Consider the following 18,866-nt stretch of genomic DNA (forward strand, 5'->3'; position numbering starts at 1 on the left):
AGGCGGGGAGGTCAGGGAGGGCCGGCCGGCCGTTTTCCAGGTCAGTCTCCCGCACGAGGCCTGGGGGGACCAGAGCAGGTGCTCTACTTCCCCCAGAGAGAAGGAAGGAAGTGAAGGATGTCACTGGTGAATGTCTGAGTGTAGGACTTTTCTGCTTGTTAGCATGCATTTTCTCTTTTTGCAACACTTTTTAGTCCTCTGGGTTTTTTTTCCCCCAGTTCTATTGAGATACAATTCATAACTTTGTATTAGTTTCAGGTGCACAACATCATGATTTGATATATGTATATATTGTGCAATGATTACTGCAAGGAGTTTAGTTAACATCCATGGTTCTCTGTTTTTTTTAATCAACTTTGTATGGAATAATTGACATATAATCAAATGCACACATCTTAACCGTACAAGTGATGACTTTTGATAAATCTGTACAGCCACGTAGCCGCCTCCCCAGTAAAGATATAGAGCATTTCCATCTCCCCAGAAAGTTCCTTCATATCCCATTACATTCCTCCAGACGCAGGCAAACACCGATGTGATTTCTATCACTGTAGATCAGGAGAGATTCATTTTGTTGGTTCTAGAGCTTCATAAAAGTGGAATCTTACAATGTGTACTCTTCTGAATTTGATTTCTCTTACTCTGCACTGTAATTTTTTTTTTTTTCTGAAACAGGAAGCACAGCCATTGCTGGGTGGGGGGCTCAGGCGGAGAGCAGGAGAGGGAGCCCCTTGGGGCTGGGGGACATCAGCTGGGCAGTATTCCCCAACGGTGGCCCGCAGCAGAAGCAGAGAAAGCAGCTGCGTGGCTTTGGGTTCAGGTAGGAGTCGGTGCTCAGGGCGTTGAGCCTTCTGGGTGCAGTTTACCTTGGCCATGGCAGGGTGCAGGGTGAGGCCCCGCGGCTGGCTGGTGTGAAGATGAGGAAGTCTGGACTCAGAAGGGGACGCGGAAGGCCTTCAGGATGGATGGCGGAGTTGGGCTTGAAAATCCCGGAGTCGTGCCTGACTTCCCACTCTCCACCGTTGGCCTGGCCACTTCTGTCGAAATGTCCCTGGGACCTTTGTCTTTGTTCCCCGACCCAAGCGCCTTGAGCTCGAACCTCTGCTTGTCTAGGCTAAGCCTCTGCTGGGACCCATCCCTCCTCCCTATTGTGGGGTCTCTTTATCCTGATCTGCAACCCCTCTCGCATCTACCTCTTGCCTCTCACCCTCCAAATGGGCTCAGGCCACCTCCGTCCAAAAGGCCACTCCCCGGCACTTGTCTCCTGGTCTCTCTGTCTCCCACCCCGCTCTGCTTTGTAAATCAGGAGACCTGATTTACACCATTCGAGTTGACTCTCTGGCCCTCCTCACCCCTGCCGAAATTGCTCTGCCAGGGGTCAGTCACCAGTCACCACCTGTCGCCAGTGTTTTCTGGAGGTCATCGCCTGGCCAGTGCCCCGCTTTCTGTTTCAGAGGAATGCCCCACTGGGTGATCTGCCCTAGAACTCTCCATCTCCCCTTCACTCCCCACCTCCCCCTGCACCAACTGCTTCCCCCACAGCCTCCTCCATCTCCACTGACGGCAACTCAATCTTTCTAGCTCTTCGGGCCCCAAACCTGAATTTCTGATTTTGCTCACGCTCTGCTCTGTCCGCAGATCCTGCCAGCCTCACCTTCACGATGCACACACGAGCCCAACTCCTTATAGGGAGGGGCCCGTAAGGTCTCACAGAGCCTGCTGCCCCAACCCCTCTGGCCCCGTCTCCACCCTTCCCCTCGTTCCTGTGCTGTGGCCACACCAGCTTCCTTGTTGTTTCCCCGTGCACAGCTGGCATGCCCCTGCCTTCTGGTGGGCCACCTTAAAACTGCAACCTGTACCCTTTCTGCCCCACCCCTTATCTTCCTTATACTTTTCCTTTGTCCTTCACCGGCTCATTATCCCTGTGTTTCTGTGTGCGGTTTGTGGCCCCCTCCGATGTAAGTGCCACGAAGATGAGGATCTTTTTGGATTTGGTTGCTGTATTCAAGGGCCTAGAACTGTGCCTGACACATCCTTGGTGCTCAGTAAATATTTACTAAAAGAACTGAAGGAATTCTGAGCATCTGTCTTCGTGCCCTGGACACGGAGCTGTGGGCCCAGGATCCAAGTGTCGCCAGTCTGAGGCCCTCACGCTGTGTTCTGGAGGAACCAAGTGGCCAGGACAGAGGCCGGTGGGGGGCCCTCTTGGTGGCTGTGCCCGCGGTGCCCAGGGGGTGCCGTGTCCGATGCCAGTTCCTGCTGAGAGACAGCTGTGCTCTTTGCCTCTTGGCCCCAGGGCTCCAACGCTAGGTGATCCTTTCCATTTCTCTACTTTTCCTAAGAAGCCAGAGTCGGTTTCCCAGACCCCTGGCTGGTTCATCTCAGAATCGCTAAGGCCAGCAGCTCCTTGGTCACGGTCCTGCTTAACCTCTCCACGGCACTGAATCCTCACGGCCGCGCTGCACGCCTCACTCTCTCACGTTTCCCAGCCACCTTTGCGGAGGTCCTTTGCCTCTGCCCATCCCAGAGGGGTCCTCTTCCCGATGCACATGACTTTCCCTGGCAGAGCGTGTTCACACCTATGGTTTCTACCCTGACCCATGTCCCCGGAGTGAGTTAGTCCTGACTGTTCTCTAATCCAAGACCTCCCCCACCCCCAACCCCGGGCTCCTCAGACCGCATCCACTTCCACTTATATTCGGTCCCTGGGAACTGCGACCAAAACTGAAATGACATCTCCTCATCCCTGGGCCCACCCCTCCTCTTGTCCTACTTCAGTTAATAGCCTCCTCTCTCTCCTGAGAAAGAAACGTGAGGGTCCTTCTTGAATCTTTATCTCTCTCCCTCCTCCTGTGAATCAGCCCCCAAGTCTCATAAAACCTGCCTTGTAAATACCTCTTAAATCAAAGTTTCCCTAAACGCAGCCCCCTTTCAGCCCTAAGCATCCCTGTGGCAACCTCGGCAGGTGCCTCCCAGTGGACTTCTGTTAACCATCTTTCTCCTCGCTGTACCTCCCAGTGGCTCTTGGAACCGATCTCTGGACTATACTTCTGCTGGGCACAGAATGTTCAGGTTCCAGGACCCCACCCTCAGGCGGCTCCCTATCAGAGGGGGCATCCACACTTCTAAGCCCCAGAGGCAGACAGATGCTAGCTGAGAGGACAGACAGCCCATCCACTGGCTTCAGTCTCTGACCCACTCGAGCAAGGAGACAGACTGTAGGGCTCTAGGCTCACTGTCATCCTGTACCTCGAACAGAAAACAGGTCTCATCAGAATGAATGTAAGAGTGTCCTTGCTTTGAATGAAATGCCAAAGAAGGATAACTTAAGCTAATTATCGAGTCATGCCGGAAGCCAAATTATAGACATTGTCATGTAATAAACACCATTTCTCAAGAGAGCGGCTTGGAGACATCTGGGCAGCTGGAAGCCTGAGCTCATTATCTTCCCCTCCAACCTGCTCTGTCTCCTCCTACATCCCACCCATGATGTGCGGGAAGCCTCAGCTTCCCCTCCTCCCCACAGCCAGCTGCCTCCAAGTGCTGCCGATTCTCCCTCAAATACCTGTCCATGCTTGTGGTCACTGCCTTCCATCAGACCTTCACCATCTCTTGCTGCAACCTTGGGTGAGTGATGGGTGACGGCTCCATTTCCCTCATCTGCAAAATAGGATTTTTGTTTTAAACAGAGCGGAAGGTTTCACTTTGATCAAGTATGCCAAACCCCGAGCACACAGTTGAGTTCAGGCTGAGCATTCAGGAAATGCTAGTTCTCCTTCCCTTCGTGCTTCCTCACCCCTTTCCCTTGCCAAGTCTGACCACATGATTTCCTTTGCTTAAAAGTGGTCCTTAATTCCCAATCCTACAGGATAAAATCCAAATTTCTTATCAAGGCAGTCACCCCTTTGAGTTCCTGCCCACAGTCCTCATCACTGTTCAGCCACACTGACCTACTTCATTCGTTTATTAAAAACGTGGTCATCCATGGGGCGCGTGGCCGACTCAGTTGTTAGCGCATGTTGACTCTTGACCTTGGGGTCCTGAGTTCGAGGCCTCTGTTGGGCATAGAACTGACTTTAAAAAAGTAGATTAAAAAAAAAAAACACCAAAACAAAACAGTCACTCCAAAGTATTACCCCACAGATTATTTGCTGGCCCTAAAGGAAGAACATGCAACTTCTCAATAAATAAATCGGCTCTCACCAATGGCACCTACCAGTCAGTGTTCTGTTACTAAGGCTGGAACTCAGGCATTGAGGACACAAGACGCCGTGCGATATGAGGGAAGCATTACCCACGAGGTGTTTTTGCTAGTCTAGTCAACCTGAATCTAATCAAGCCTGTAGATCTAATTTCCAGTTTTCAGGAAATACAGGATAAACAACACCACAAGGAAGCAATCAGAGAAATCTAGAAGGTGGGACATGATGTCTGTAATTTACTTAAAATACTTTAGCAATTCAACAACTCAATGGCATGGGGGAAAAAGTTATTCTAGATTTAAATGAGACTTAAGAGACATAACCAATTGCAATGTGTGGACCTTATTTAGATCCTGGTTGGAACAAACCAAATGCAGAAACATTCTGGGAGGACGCTTAGGGAAATTTGAATATGGGCTGGATGTTAGATGATACAAAGGAATTATGGTTAATTTTGTAAGGTGTGAGCATAATATTGTATTAAGAGAACTTCCCATTTAGGGATGAACAGTCATGCAAACCCTAAATCACTTGAAAATATTTCAGCAAAAATGATAAACATGCAAAAATGTTAATAATTCTTTAAAAAATTTTTTAATATTTATTTTTGAGAGAGAGAGAGAGAGACAGAGACAGAGCTTGAGCGGAGGAGAAGCAGAGAGAGAGAAGGAGACACAGAATCCAAAGCAGGCTCCGGACTCTGAGTTGTCAGCACAGAGCCCAACACGGGGCTCGAACCCACAAACTGTGAGATCATGACCTGAGCCGAAGTCGGATGCTTAACCGACTGAGCCACCCAGGCGCCCCTGCAAAATGTTAATAATTCTTTATATAACTACCCATCTAGGTAATGGGTACATAGGGGTTTATTTAACTATTCTCTCCTTCTTTCTAGGTTTTCAGATGTGCGTAATAAAAAAGATTTTTAGAACATATTTGAGTGCCAACCACATGCCAATCACTGGGCTGAGGAAAAAATCTAATGCGCTTCTTGTCTACGTGAAACAGAGTGTGGTAGGAGAGAGGTGAATAATCAGTTAATCACACTAATAAACAGTGACAACGGATGAAAATGCCTTGAAGGAAGGTGCACAGGTTTCGAGGGGGGATAAAGTTGGAAGCTGACCTGGCCACCGTCTGGAGGAGTGGGGGGAGAAGTTTTCTCCAAGGAAGGAATGCTTCATCGAAGCTCTGAATAGGAGCAGGTGTTGGCCAGGTACAGGCGAAGGGAGGTGGGGGAAAGTTTGCAGTTGGAAGGAACAGTATGTGCTAAGGGAGGGAGCGGAGGGAGCTCGTTGTTTAGGCACTAGAGGAGACCTGGGTGGCTGAAGGGAGAGAGGATGGCACAGGGGAGGTGGGAGGGGGAAGGGGAGGGAACCCATCCCCTCTGCCCAGGAGGACCTGTGGGTAGAGTTGTCAGTCTTAGGTAACCCTGCCTGTGAGCCGAATTAATGATTTCACTCGGCATCCGGAAAGCAATGGGAAGCCATTAAAAGGTTTTGGCGGGGGGGTGGAGGGGGAGACACAACCCGACTTGTGGCTTAGAAAGATGACTGGTAGCTATGTAGAGGGCATGGCAGGATGTGGGGGTACTGCCGGGGCGGGGGGAGTGGAGGTGGGTAGAAACAGACACGGCCACATGATTTGCAGGAGGTGTTAGCTTGGAGGGCACTTGGGTTTCTGGCTATGGAAGTGGCACACGGGGCAGAGCAGGCGGGTTGGTGCTGGTCTGGGACAGGCTGATTTTGCTGGGCTACCGAAATGCGTGAGGTAGAGGCTGGGCGGGCAGTGGCGTGTCTCGGTCAGAGCTGAGCGGAGAGGTGTCCGCTAAGCGCTCCCAGCTGGACGGATGCTAACTGTGCAGTGTGCACAGAAGGTCCAGAGAAAGAAGAGAGAAACTCCGGACAGAGCCTCGAGGACCCCCGACCCTTGGGCTGAGGAGGGGAGAATGAGCCTGCGCTCGCACCACAGCGGGGAGCAGCCAGCGAGGCAGGTGGACGCCCAGGAAAGCGGTGCCCAGGAGGTGAAGGACTCGACGGTTCCTAGAAAGAGGAAGTGGCCAGTCATGTGGGATGCTGTTGAGAGGTCAAGACAAGAGGGCTGACAAGAGCCTGCCAGTTTTGATGAGAAGGAGGCCACCGGGACCTCAGCAAGAGCTATTTCGGTGGCGGGTGGGGGTGGCAGCAGATGGAAGTGGGTTGAGGAGTAAGTGGGAAGTGAGAAAAGGGAGACAGTGTGTAGACAGCTCTTCGGGGAATTTGACTGTGAAGGGGAGGAGAGAGGGATGGAGACTAGAGCCTATGGGGTCAAGGGAAGATCTGGCTTTTTAATGGGAGGGACAGGCTGATGGAGTTGGCTGTGTGAGAGAGAGGAGGGATGGCCTGGAGGGCGGATGTGGCGGGACCAACGCCAGGGAGCCCCCTCTACTTAACGGGAGGGAGATCCTGATGGCAAGCGCCTGTCTCTGTTCCTTGCTCGCCTGTCTCTGTTCCTTGCTCGTACTGCTTCCTCAGTTGGAATTCTTCTCTCGTGCTTCCTTTGGTATTCCCATTCATCCTTTAGAACCTAAGTGGGAGGTCCCCTTCTCTGAAAAGGCTTCCCTTCTGTAGGGTTGCCCTGACTTTACTGTTCCAAGGACCATGGTCACCCCTCCATCGTACCTTCTCAAAGTAGCCCATAATGTCCACCTCGTCTGCCAGCTGCATCCCCATCACCTCTGAGTACCCAGAGCCTGGTCTGGGGCTTGCCGCAAGGAGGGGAGAGCGCTCAGTGGCTGTGGGGTGAAAAGATGAATGAACTCACTACAGACCTGCGGAGGAAATACAGCAGGAGGAGGGCAAGCCTGGAATAATTCCTAGGGAGATGTGGAGCAGGGGTGGGAAAAGGGAAGACACAGAAGGGGGAAAGGCTAGATTGTTGCTGAGAACATTGCCATTCATCAAGGGCTTCTATGGACCAGGCATTAAACTTATGGGTTTCTTGTTTACTCCTCACAGTGTCCCCAGGAAGAGTATTGTCTGCTGGTATATTCCCTGGCTTCCCCCAGTTTCCTAGACTGTAAGCTCTATGGGGTGGTGGCGGGGGGGGGGGCGGTCTGTCTTGCTCGCCACTGCGCCTCCAACGCTAGACGGGCACGCAGATAGGGTTGCCAGGTGAAACACAGGATGTTCAGTTAAGTCTGAATTACAGAGAAGCAAGCATTTTTCTAGTCTAAGTATGTTCTGCAATTTGTGCTACATTTGACAATCCTGTACACAGTAAATATTGGTGAGTAAACCTTGCTTGATTGAATGACACAATGGGGATACAATCAGTAAATTCCAGACCGTGGGAACTATAACTTAAAAAAAAATTTTTTTTTTTAATTTTTGAGAGAGAGCACCAGCGGGGGAGGGGCAGAGAAAGAGGGGCACAGAAGATCCAAATTGGGCTCTGCTCTGACAGCAGTGAGTCTGATGTGGGGCTTGAACTCATGACCCTGAGATCAAGAGGCACAGGCTTTACCTACTGAGCCAGCCCTGCACCTCCAGACTATGGTGATTCTAGTATCAATAAATTGCAAGGAGAAAATAAAAAAGAGTTAAAGGAGGAATTTATGAATTAAAAGAGAGTTAAGAGACGTATCATCTACTTGAAATCCTTCTTTGGATCCTAATTCAAGTAAACCAAAGTGTAAAGAAAAAGATACTATAAGATAATGAGAAATTTGGACATTGGCTGGCTATGTGATGTTAAAGAATGACCATTAACTCTTCTTAGGTTTGATAAGAGTGTTGGGGTTATGTTTGTTTCGAATGAATCGTTATGTTGTGGAAATATGTATTGAAATATTTGGGAATGACATTGTATGATGTCTGGGATTTGCTCTCAGATAACATGGAATATGTTCTATACCTTAATTGTGGTGGTTACATTCATTCATGAAAACTATTTGAACTGTACATTTAACATGTACATTTATCGTATATGAGTCATACCTCAGTAAAGTTGGTTTTATTAAAAATTGGAGTAGGGGAGGAAGTGGGTGGGGGTAAGACTGAAACAAGATTGGCTATTGGCTGATAAGTGTTAAGGCTGGATGTGGGGTACACAGAGGTTTGTTATACTTTTCTGTTTACTTTTGCACGGGTTTGAAAATTTCCATAATAAAGCACTTTTTCAATGGCATGAAAGGAGATGCTATTTCTATTTTACAGATGAAGACACTAAAGCAGAGGTTAAGTAACTTGGTCCCGAATGACACAGCTGGTAAAATGATGAGTCGGGGATATGAACAGACCATCTGAGTCCAGAACTTAAGCTATTAATCATGGGTACAGATTTCCAGAGAGGGGAGATCAAAGTGTGCTTTTGGCTAGGGGGACGCAGCCCTGCTGGGTGGGAACAGAGTCTGACTTAGGGAATTCTGGAAGTAAGAAGGGCAAAAATGGTGGTGGCTACATTGCAGTGGGTCAAGAAATAGTTTCCCTCTTAGATTCATTGTCATGGGGGTAGACTTATGGTTAGGGGTGTGGTCTTGGGACCCAGCTGCCTGGGTTTGGGTCCTGGCTCTCACACCTGATAGCAGTGTAACCTTGGGAAAGTCACTTAAAATCTCCATCCCTGGGACCCTGGGTGGCTCAGTCGGTTAAGCGTCTGACTCTTGATTTTGGCTCAGGTCATGACCTCATGGTTTGTGAGTTTGAACCCTGCTTCAGGCTCTGCGCTGACAGCATGGAGCTTGCTTGGGACCCTCTTTCACCCTCTCTCTCTGCCCCTCTCCTGCTTGCTCTCTCTCTCTCTCAAAATAAATAAATAAACTTAAAAAAAAACTTCTTTCCTTACTTACAACATGAATATTAACAGCAATATAAAATGGTGTAGCCAGTTTGGAAAACAGTTTGGCAGTTTCTTAAAAAGTTAATATAATTTGGGGCACCTGGGTGGCTCAGTCGGTTGAGCGACCGACTTCGGCTCAGGTCATGATCTCATGGTTTGTGGGTTCGAGCCCCGCATCGGGCTCTGTGCTGACAGCTCAGAGCCTGGAGCCTGCTTCAGATTCTGTGTCTCCCTCTCTCTCTGCCCCTCCCCCACTCATGCTCTGTCTCTCTCTGTCTCAGAAATAAATAAACATTAAGAAAAAAAATTTTTTAAGTTAATATAATTTACCATATATTGTGGCAATCCCACTCTTAACACAAAAACATATGTCCACACGAAGACTTGTATGCCAATGTTCACAACAGTATTATTCATAATAACCGAGAAGTGGAAACAAACCAAATGTGATTGGTAAACAAAATGTGGTATGTCCTTACCATGGGATACTACTCAGCGATACAAAGGAACCTACGTACTATAGCACGGATAAACCTCCAAAACATTACACTTTTGTGAAGAAGTCGGATGCAAAGACCACATAGGGTGTGATTCCATCTCTATGAAATGTCCAGGAAAGGATCTATAGAGACAGAAAGTAGATTAGTCACTCAGGGCTGGGGGTGGGAATGGGGAGTTACTGCAAGTGGAGATGAGGGATTTCTTAGGAAATGTTCTAAAATTGGATTGTGGTGGTGGTTGTGTAACTCTATAAATTTAATAACAATCGCGGACTTGGATACTTAAAATGGGTTATGTATGGTACGTAAAAATAAAAAATAGTGCCTATCTCATAGAATTGTTATGGGGATTACATAACCTAAAGTTCCTAGACAGAGAATGGAATGCAGTCAGTGCTGTAGAAGTTATTATTATTGGGCTGGACCTCTGGGGCCAGTTCTCTGCTGTGCCTCCTTCCAGGGAAAGGGCCATTGGGCAGGTATTACTCCCAAATCCTTGAACAAAGGCCTTGGGGTGAAATCCAGATGGGTCACGGAAGGGGAAGGGTCTCCCCAGCTCTCTTCCAGGTCTCCCCAGGCCCTTCCTATCTCTCGTTCTGGAGGTGTCAGGTGGAACCCAGCATCCAGCCCTTTCCCTCTTTTTCTGCCATGGGAAGGAGGGGCTCCTGAGAAGAGTGTTGCCTCCTTCTCTGGCCTGCTGAGGATGGGGTCAAGTGCCCTCTACCGTCGGCAATGGGAATTGCAACAGCTGGGCCAGCCCGCTCACATCGTGTTTCCACTCTCCTGACGGTTGTGAAGAAGCTACTGTTGTCCCCTTTTCACTGACAGGGACACTGGTACTCAAGAGTGTCTAGGTGACCTGCCCAGGGTGGCACAGCAGGCACCCCCCCTCCCAGAAGTCCAAACCTTCTGAAAATGGACGCTTGATGACTCCAGGTCCTTTCAGCTGGAGAGTTAACTCACACTAACCCCTACTGTTTGTAAAGTTCTTCCATGCCCACAATGAGCTTTCCCATCCGGGCTGTATTCTGGGGTGCCTGATTCAAGGAAGGGGAAGAAGGAAAAGTGGAGGTGGAGGGAATTCCTTCTCCAGGGAAGTACTCCCAACAGTAATGATCCCCAATAAAGCCCCTAAACCCAGATCTGGAGCACCGAAGGCTTTTGGAGTGGGAGAAAGAGGAGGCCATTGTTCTGCATTGTTATGTAAGATGCATTCATTTATTCATACTGAAAAGTCTCTTGAGTCAACACTGCACTAGGCACAAGAATGCAAATACCAATGAGACTGTAGGGGATAAAAGGAGTTTCCCAGTTCAGTTTCCTGCAGGGGGGGCCCAAGCTCCCTTCCCAGGCATCTCAGTGGCAAAGAGGTTGGCGTACAGTCAGGTTGAAGCAGATGCCCTCTGCCCCACAAGCAAAATAAATATGTTACTGCTGTTTCAGGGTAAGAGTTCTCAACATTGTCCCCCGGAAGAGACAGCTGCGAAGATAATCATTCTTCCAGGAGTTTCCTCCTGTGTGTGTGTGTGTGTGTGTGTGTGGTGCCCGGGGGCAGGGGGGGGGATGAATGGCCGAGGGTGGGGAGGGGAGCTAAGGCTTTTGGAGCACTCAGGAACCCTGGAGTCTAGACCTGGAGGGACCCCAGGATCTCCCCTCACGACAACTGCCCTGAAGACTTCTTCAGAAGATGCTAGGGGGTGAGTGTTTGTAGCAATAGAACACCACACCCCCTAGTTCCTCAAACCCTGGCTCCTCAAGGCCTTTATCTGTGGTCTCTGCAGAAGGGAGATGGGGAAGGCAGACCTTCCTGATCTCTTTCCACTCAAATGTTATTTGATGACATGTAGAAAACCAATTCTTCTGTTGTCACTGCCAGAGGGGCCAGGATACATCATTTGCAACCCTCAGAAACCCTCTCTTACCCTGGCCCCAGAATGAGATATTCTCTCTGTGACACCCTCCCCCACTTCCACATTGTTACTCTAAGCTATCATACCATTCTCTCTTTATGTTTCTGGGGATGGAAAGCAGCCATATTCTGATAACCTGATTTTTATCAAGAAATATTCCAGGGATTCATTCATTCACTTACAAATATTTATTGAGCACCTATCATGTCTGGGCACTGTTTTAAGCAGTGGGGATGCAGTGGTGATTAAGACAAACTTCTCACCAGCTCATTTCCAGACTAATGAGAAATAGACAATGAAGAATAAATACATTCACAGACTTTCATATAATAGTAAGCTGTACAGAAACTAAAGAAAGTTAAGGGGATGGAATGTGCTGTGGGGAGGTGGTCCTACATTTTCCGGGGGGGGGGAGGAATTCACTTTTTTTTTTTTTTTTTTGCTTCACTCTTCTTGGGAGTGATAAGAATGAAGGTCTGGGTGTCCCCTCCTCTGGACTCCTCAGCCCGTTTTGACAGCTCAAGCTTCAGAGGGCAGAGTCTTGGTATTGGAGGGGGCCGCAGAGCCAGCCCCTCAGAGTTCAGTCAAGGGATCATTAGGAACGGCATTAGAGAAAGGGAAACAAATCTATTTATCTTCTTCCGTGGGTATAGTAATATCTACCCCCCGCCCCTCTCTGAATTTACCTTTTCCTTTCCTTATCTTGCACATACCGAATTCCTAACAATTTTTAACACTTTCTGAGCCCAGCGTGTGCCAGGCGCTGTCCTAGGGGACCAGAACAGAGGTAGGAAACATTCTCTGCCCGCCGTAGTCCTGCTGTCCAAAGCTTGTAAACAGCCATTGTCTAATTTCACCTTTTCCCTCAACACTGTTTTTGTGATTCATCTATGTTGATTCACGGAGCCCCAAGCGGGTAGATACGAATATTCCCATTTCGCAGATGCGAAAACCGTGACCGCTAAGGGAAAAACGAATAGCTTTGCGACGGCTAAATAGCGGGACGCCACCGGGCCACGTGCAGCGGCGCGTTTAGCCCCTCGCGATCCCACCCGCACACGCTCCCTCCTTCCCTCCCTCCCAGCCGCCGCCGCGCCGGGTCCACGTGTGTGTGTCTGTGTGCGGAATGGGGACGGGGGCGGTGCCGCCGGAGGGGTGGGGTCCGGGCTTACGTCACAGGCGGTGCCGTCCAATCAGCGGCGGGCTCGCGGCCCCGGCGCTGGTATTGGGGCAGCGAGGGGGCAGTTCTCTATAACGCGGTCTCCGGGAGCCAGCGGGGAAGAAAGAAGCCGAGCGGGCGGAAGGCGCCCTCCCCGCCGCCTGGGCCCGGGCACCGGGTGCCGGGCCCGGGGTCCTTCCCGCCTCCCGCGGCCGCCGGCCGCTTTGTTTCCCCAGCCTCTGCGCTCTGGGCTACTCAAGAGGGGCTCCCGCCGGGGCTGCGCGGGGAACGCGGCGGCGGCAGGAAGGGCGGCCGACCGGGCCGGGACTCGCAGGGACCCAGGAGTCCGGCCGCCGGGAGGGCCGCGTGACGAGATCGAGGAGGGAGCCAGAGCCCCGCGGCCCAGGGTTGCGGGCCGGGGGCGCCCGTGAGCAGAGACCTCCCCGTCGAGGGGGGGCGATGTTCCCCTCGCCCGTGGGCTCTTCGGGCAGCCAGGGCACACCGCCGCTGGGACCAGGGCCCCCGCAGTGGGCACCCCCCCGGGCGGTTCCATGGAGACTCTGTGCCCCGCTCCCCGCCTCGCAGTGCCGGCGTCCCCGCGAGGGTCGCCTTGCTCCCCGACACCCCGGAAGCCGCGTCGGGGGACACAGGAGTTCTCTCCACTGTGCCTGCGTGCCCTTGCCTTCTGCGCCCTTGCCAAACCTCGAGCGTCCTCTCTGGGCCTGGGGCCTGGGGAGTTGGCGCCGCGGGCCCCGGTGCTGGTGGGCCCTCGCGCCCCGCTGTGCACCGGCGGCTGGGCCCCGGATGGCCTGAAGCACCTCGCGGGACCAGCCGGGCGGTCCGGTGATCCGAACTCCCCGGCCGGTCAGGATGCAGAAGCCGCAGTGTGCTGGAGCCGTGGCGAGGAGGAAGAGGGCGGAGGCAGTTTCCCGCACTTCAGCTCCCGCTCCGGCGTACCTCCCGGCCGCTGCCCGGCGCCTCGGCGCCCTCGGGAATCTCCGACCAGCTCCGCCTCGGCTCCGCCTCGGCCAGCCTCGGGTCTCGACTCCCAGCCTGGCCCCGCCGCCAGCCCCCATCAGGAGCCCAGTTCCCGGCCTCCGCCGCCACCTGCGGGCCTCTCTACCGAGTCCGCGGGTCCCGGGGCTGCGCCGGAGCCGCCCGCACCGGGACAGACGGCCGCAGGCGATGGAAACCCCCCGCAGGCCGCCCCCGAGGCACCAGCCGCTAGCCCCTCGACGGCCAGCGGAGCTTCGGCCGCGCCCGGCGATCTCCGCCAGGAACATTTCGATCGTCTGATCCGCCGGTCGAAACTTTGGTGTTACGCGAAGGGCTTCGCCCTCGACACTCCGAGTTTGCGCCGGGGGCCCGAGCGGCCGCCAGCAAAAGGGGCCGCCCGGGGAGCCGCCAAGAAACGCCGGCGACCGCCACCCCCCCATCGCAGCACGCAGCCCCGCCGCCCTGCACCGACGCTCCCCACGACGAGCACCTTCAGCCTCCTCGACTCCTTCCCCTGCCCCCCGGCCCTGGTGGTAGGGGAGGACGGAGACTTAGGGCCGGCGTCCTCGCTTCGCCTCCAGGGAGACTCTAAGCCCCCGCCAGCCCACCCACTGTGGAGGTGGCAGATAGGGGGTCCTGCTGTCCCTGAGCCCCCAGGCCTTAAATTCTGGGGGATCAACTTGGAGGAACTCTGAGCAGAGACCTCTCCTACCAATGGGGAAAAGTTGGGGCCACGGCCAAACTTTGGGCTCGAGGACAGGGCCTCGTGTCTCGCATTTGCCTGTTCCCTTTACGTTTTAAGGGCTGCGGTCAGAGGGACCTCAAATGACAGTGATCTTCAAGCACCTAGCTGTTTGGGGTGACACCCCCTCCCCCTCATCCTTTGGAGTCGAACCAAGGGCTGGAGTCAGGAGAAGGCTTAACGGAAAAAGGCTTAATGACATAGATTCCAATCCCTCCCCTCTTCCATCTCGGATCTCTGGGGGCAGGGCCTTCACCCCAGGGGGAGCAAAGGAGGCTACCGCTCAAAGACAAGGAAAAAAAAAAAAAGAGGGAGAGAGACCTTGGTGATGGACAAACCGGTTGTTTCTGTGGGCGAGCCTGGGGATGAGGGGGCTGTGGTGGGGGTGGGGAGGTGATTGGCAGCTCCCTGGGGGCATCCCCCACCCCCACCATCCAGGCCTTTAACCCTTCACTCCCCTCAGGCATTCCCCCCCGCGCTCCCAGCATCACTGGAACCTTCCTAGAGGGGGCAGCTCCGGCAAGGGGAAGATCACCCCCTCCCTGTTCTTTTCCTAAGCCCTCTCCCCGCCCTCCCTCCCCCCAAGGCAGGTGACTTCTAATTGGCGAGATCTTCAATCTCAGCCACCAACCTTTCCCTTTTGTCCAGTTTTGGGGTTTCTTCAATTTTTCCTGTTTGTTTTCAGTTTGTAAGGTCTGATGGGTGAAAGAGGACCTTCTCCCTGGATCCATCAACCCCCTCCCCCAGTTTGCTTCTCCAATTAGGAGGGGACCTCCTCCCCCTCCAAAAGCACAGACTTTGCCTGGGGAAAGGGCCAGAGACTGTCCCAGGGAAAGTAATGGAAGGTGGAAGAAATCAATAAAATCAGACCAAACCAGTTGCCTTTCGAGGTCCTCTCCACCGATTTATGGATGGGAGGGGATGGAGGTAGAGGGCAGGCCTGGGTCCATTTTCGGACACCCAAACTCAGCCCCCTCAAAGGCTAGCGATGAGACGAGCAGCTCTTTGTAGAGGGGTAAGTTAAAGCGCTCTTGACCTAACCTCAAGGGTCTGGCCAGGCTTGAAGGGGCAAAGTTTGGGTTTGAATGGGAACTGGGCTGAGCCATCATCAGCTTCCTCCCCTAACTTCAGGCATTTCAGGAGTTGTCAGGAACCTGATGGATCCGATGGGGGCAGGGCCAGGGGATTAGTTTTGAGGTCAGAGGTTCTGTTTTCCAGGGGGGAGGGGAGAGGTAGGCCTGGACCACGCCCCGCCCCAGTGGCTGGGACAACCCCCTAGAGCCAGAGAGGGGGGTGAAATCGCTTTCTCCTCTGCCCAGGTGAGGTCGGGGAGGCGAGCTCTTAGGGAGACTCCCCAAGTTTGGGTGTGATGGGAACCTGGGGGTGGTGGATCTGCCCAAGTGAGGAACCCAGTGACCCTTCTGCCCACACTAGTGAAGAGCCACCCCTTTCCCCCCAAAACGGGGGCGAGGGAGGAACAGTTCCCACATACGATACTGGGGAAGGACTTGTCTCCTTTTCTGTGAAAATGCTTTGTAAAAAGTTGTTATTGTTTGCATAGAGCAGATTCTTGAGAAAAACTGTTTTGGGCCACAAAAGTTTTGTTTGTTTTAAAAGCTGTCTCTTAATTTTTTCTTCCCCCCCCTCCATGGGGGTGAGGGTGGGGGTGGGGTGGGTGGGCGTGGGTTGGGCTTTGCTCTCTTTCTCCTCAACATCTGGCCTTTATGAACCCTGCTGACCTCCCCTCCCCCCTCCAGCTGTGTTGTGGGGAGGTGGGGGGAGGGCGGGGAGAGTGCCTTCCACTCCTGGGCTACAGGGGTATCCGTCTTATTTTGCCCCCCCCCCTCGAGAATGGGGAGGGAAGCCGTGAGGAGTGGGGAAAGAGTCGCTGTGAAGAGGGGGTCATGTGTGCAAAGAGAAATCCAGAAAGGCAGACTCCCCCCCCCCCCCCCCCCCCCGTTTTAAAAAAGCTCTCTGCTTTTAGTAATTGTGGTCCTGGTCAGCTCTGACCCTTTTCAACCAGCCTGGGCAGGAGGGTGTGAGCTCTGGGCCAAGAGTCCTTTTCGGACTCCACTTCCCTGAGCAGTGGCATGTGATGCAGTTAATTTGTCTTCCCTCCTCCCTCCTCAAATGAAAGCATCAAACATTAAACGTTAGCCTGGAAGGAGTCCGGGGCGTTGAGTTGAAAAACACACCTTTTGGCCAGACCTGGAACTCCCCTCGCTTGCCGAATGGTTTAATTTGGAGAAACTCAGGGCTAGAAGCCTCTCTAGAAGCTTTCTAGTCATTTTGCAGAATAGAGAACTGCATTCGTTTCCTGTGGCTGCTGTTACAAATTACCACAAACGTGGTGCCTTCAAACAACAGAAATCTTTTTCCCTTCTAGTTCTGGAGGCCAGAAGTCCGAAATTAAGGTGTTGGTAGGGCCGCGCGCTCTCCGAAGGCTCTAGGGGAGAACCCCTTCCCTGCCTCTTCCAGCTCCTGGAGGCCCCACTATGTTCGCCACGGGACCGTCTGCACGTGGCCCTCCCCTCTTCTGTCTCTCATAAGGACACTTACTGGGTTCCGGGCCCACCCGGATAATCCGGCATGACTTCATCTTGACAATGTTCATTTAGCTACATCTGCAAAGACCCTGGTTCCAAATAAGGCCGCATTCACAGGTTCCAGAGGGAGGGGAGTTAGGACACAGACCTTTTTGGGTGCCACCATTCAGCCCATTGCAGAAACCGAGTCCCTGTAAGGAGAAACTTGCCCAGACTTTCTGGGGGAAGGAAGCCTGTGCTGCAGTGTGTGTGTGGGGGTGGGGTGGGTGGTGGTTCTGGGGTACTGCCCCTCTGGATGGGGGGAGGGGGCTGCACATCTCCCTGAATTGGAGCAGCTTGGGGAAAGGGTAAAGTTGGACTCCTTACTTTTTCCAGACTGCTCTCATGGATGCTAGGACTCCCCCTCCCCCAACACTCATTGAGCCGGGAGGGGAGCTCAGTCTCCCCAAGAGGGTCCCGGGAGGCTCTCCCTTCCGTGTTTCCTCAGTCTCCGGAGCCTCCGCCGCCCCAGCCCCTGCTCCCAGGTTGTCGGTGTGGGTGTGCGTCCTTTCTTCTACCTCTCCCCATCCAGGCTTCGCATCCTCTGTGGCTCAGCCAGTGATCACAGCGTGTTTGGCGGGATCAAGGGTCTTAGCTTCTGCCTGGATCTCTCTTACTGGGTTTTCTCTTTTCCTTTAGTTTCAGAGGGTCTCTCTCCGTGGGTCCCTATCTCTCCACAGCTCTGGGGCCAGTTGTCTGCCCCATCGTCAGGACCAACTGCACGCCCCCGAAAGAAAGTGAGTACCTCCTTAAATCTTATTCCCAAGGCGCCTCGCCTGCCTCACCCTAGTCCAGCCTGTTCACCAACACCTCCCTCCTCCTGGGAGCCACCCACGCACCCTCTGCTTCTTGCCTCTTAAATCTTTGCGACTTGACTCCTCCCTGAAATGGCTTTTTCCAGGGTCACTCATGACATCCCACCCCCAAACACAAGTCCAATGGTCGCCTCCCGGCCATCCTGACCCCTGTATCTCTCCGTGGCCCCGCTGGATGCTCACTGGTGTTCTGGTTCTCTCCTGTAAGAAGTCCCTCCTCCATTTTCTGTGCTTCCTCTTCCTCTGACCTCAGGAAGCTTTAACACACAGGGAGCCCAGTGATGTCCAGGTGGCGTCTACTCTCCGCCCCCAAGGCTCCCCACGATTCCCTTTGTGTCTCTCTCTGAAGTCTTCATCCTGCACTTGCATGGGTAAGTGAGTCAAAATTACTGTCCCCGCCTCCTCTCCCTCCAGCTCTACCCCTCTCCTGAGCTTTGGTCTCCTATCTCTGAGTGGTTACTGTCAACTCATACTTTCCCTATTGAGAACCAAGCTTCTTGTCATCGTCCCCTGCCCACCTTAGTCCCCGCCCCCTCCCCCATCAAGCCCACGTTCTGGTTAGAGCTCTGCCTTTCTTCCCTAGACTCAGCCCCTTGACTTCTCACCCGCCGCCTCTCATTTGACTCACTGCTGTCTATTTCCAAACCTCTGTCTCCTTCTGGCCTCTCGAGTAGCTCTTTGTATCCTCTCCAGGAGGGTGCAGCGCCCACAATGTCTAGCCTGGACCATTGCAGTAGCCACCTAACTAGTTTCTGTATCTCTGGTTTTCCTCTGATCCCCTCTGATCCCATTACTCTCGAACTCAGCAGGTCCCCTGATTTTGTTAAATGCAACCCCCTCGGCCTATCATTTGGGGCCTTCTATGATTCGACCCTAACTCGCGTGGCTCTGTTTCCTCACTTTATACACCACGTGGTCCATCACATCGGATCGCCTTTCCTTCCCCAGCCACCCTCCCTTTTCTCTACCTTCATTCTCCAAGGCCCATGTGAAATGCCGTCTCTCCCCCAAAGTCTTCTCTGATTCCCGCAGTTGAATGTCATCCGTGGCACTTTCAGACCCTCTTCACTCTTTTATGTCTGGGGCAGGAACGGTGGAGTGGGGTGGGAGGATGTGGGCTTTTGGAGCCAAGCACTCCC

At 52.9% G+C, this 18,866-nt stretch overlaps 1 protein-coding gene and 1 long non-coding RNA gene across 2 annotated transcripts; one reads left to right on the top strand and one right to left on the bottom strand.

Annotated features, from left to right (window-relative positions):
- Positions 1–2,668: 2,668 nt before the first annotated feature.
- LOC131497209 (uncharacterized) lies at positions 2,669–18,199 on the bottom strand. The gene is made up of 3 exons (XR_009254809.1): positions 17,911–18,199; positions 9,539–9,642; positions 2,669–3,660 (listed from the first exon to the last, which is right to left on the bottom strand). It is a non-coding gene; the product is annotated as an uncharacterized LOC131497209 (long non-coding RNA).
- On the top strand, positions 12,700–15,204 carry EPOP (elongin BC and polycomb repressive complex 2 associated protein). The gene has a single exon (XM_058703281.1). It carries the CDS (start codon positions 13,141–13,143, stop codon positions 14,278–14,280), a length of 1,140 nt encoding a protein of 379 aa, XP_058559264.1. The 5' UTR covers positions 12,700–13,140; the 3' UTR covers positions 14,281–15,204.
- Positions 18,200–18,866: the final 667 nt, after the last annotated feature.

Source organism: Neofelis nebulosa, chromosome 16, assembly GCF_028018385.1.
Source record: "Neofelis nebulosa isolate mNeoNeb1 chromosome 16, mNeoNeb1.pri, whole genome shotgun sequence".
Lineage (NCBI taxonomy): Eukaryota > Metazoa > Chordata > Mammalia > Carnivora > Felidae > Neofelis > Neofelis nebulosa.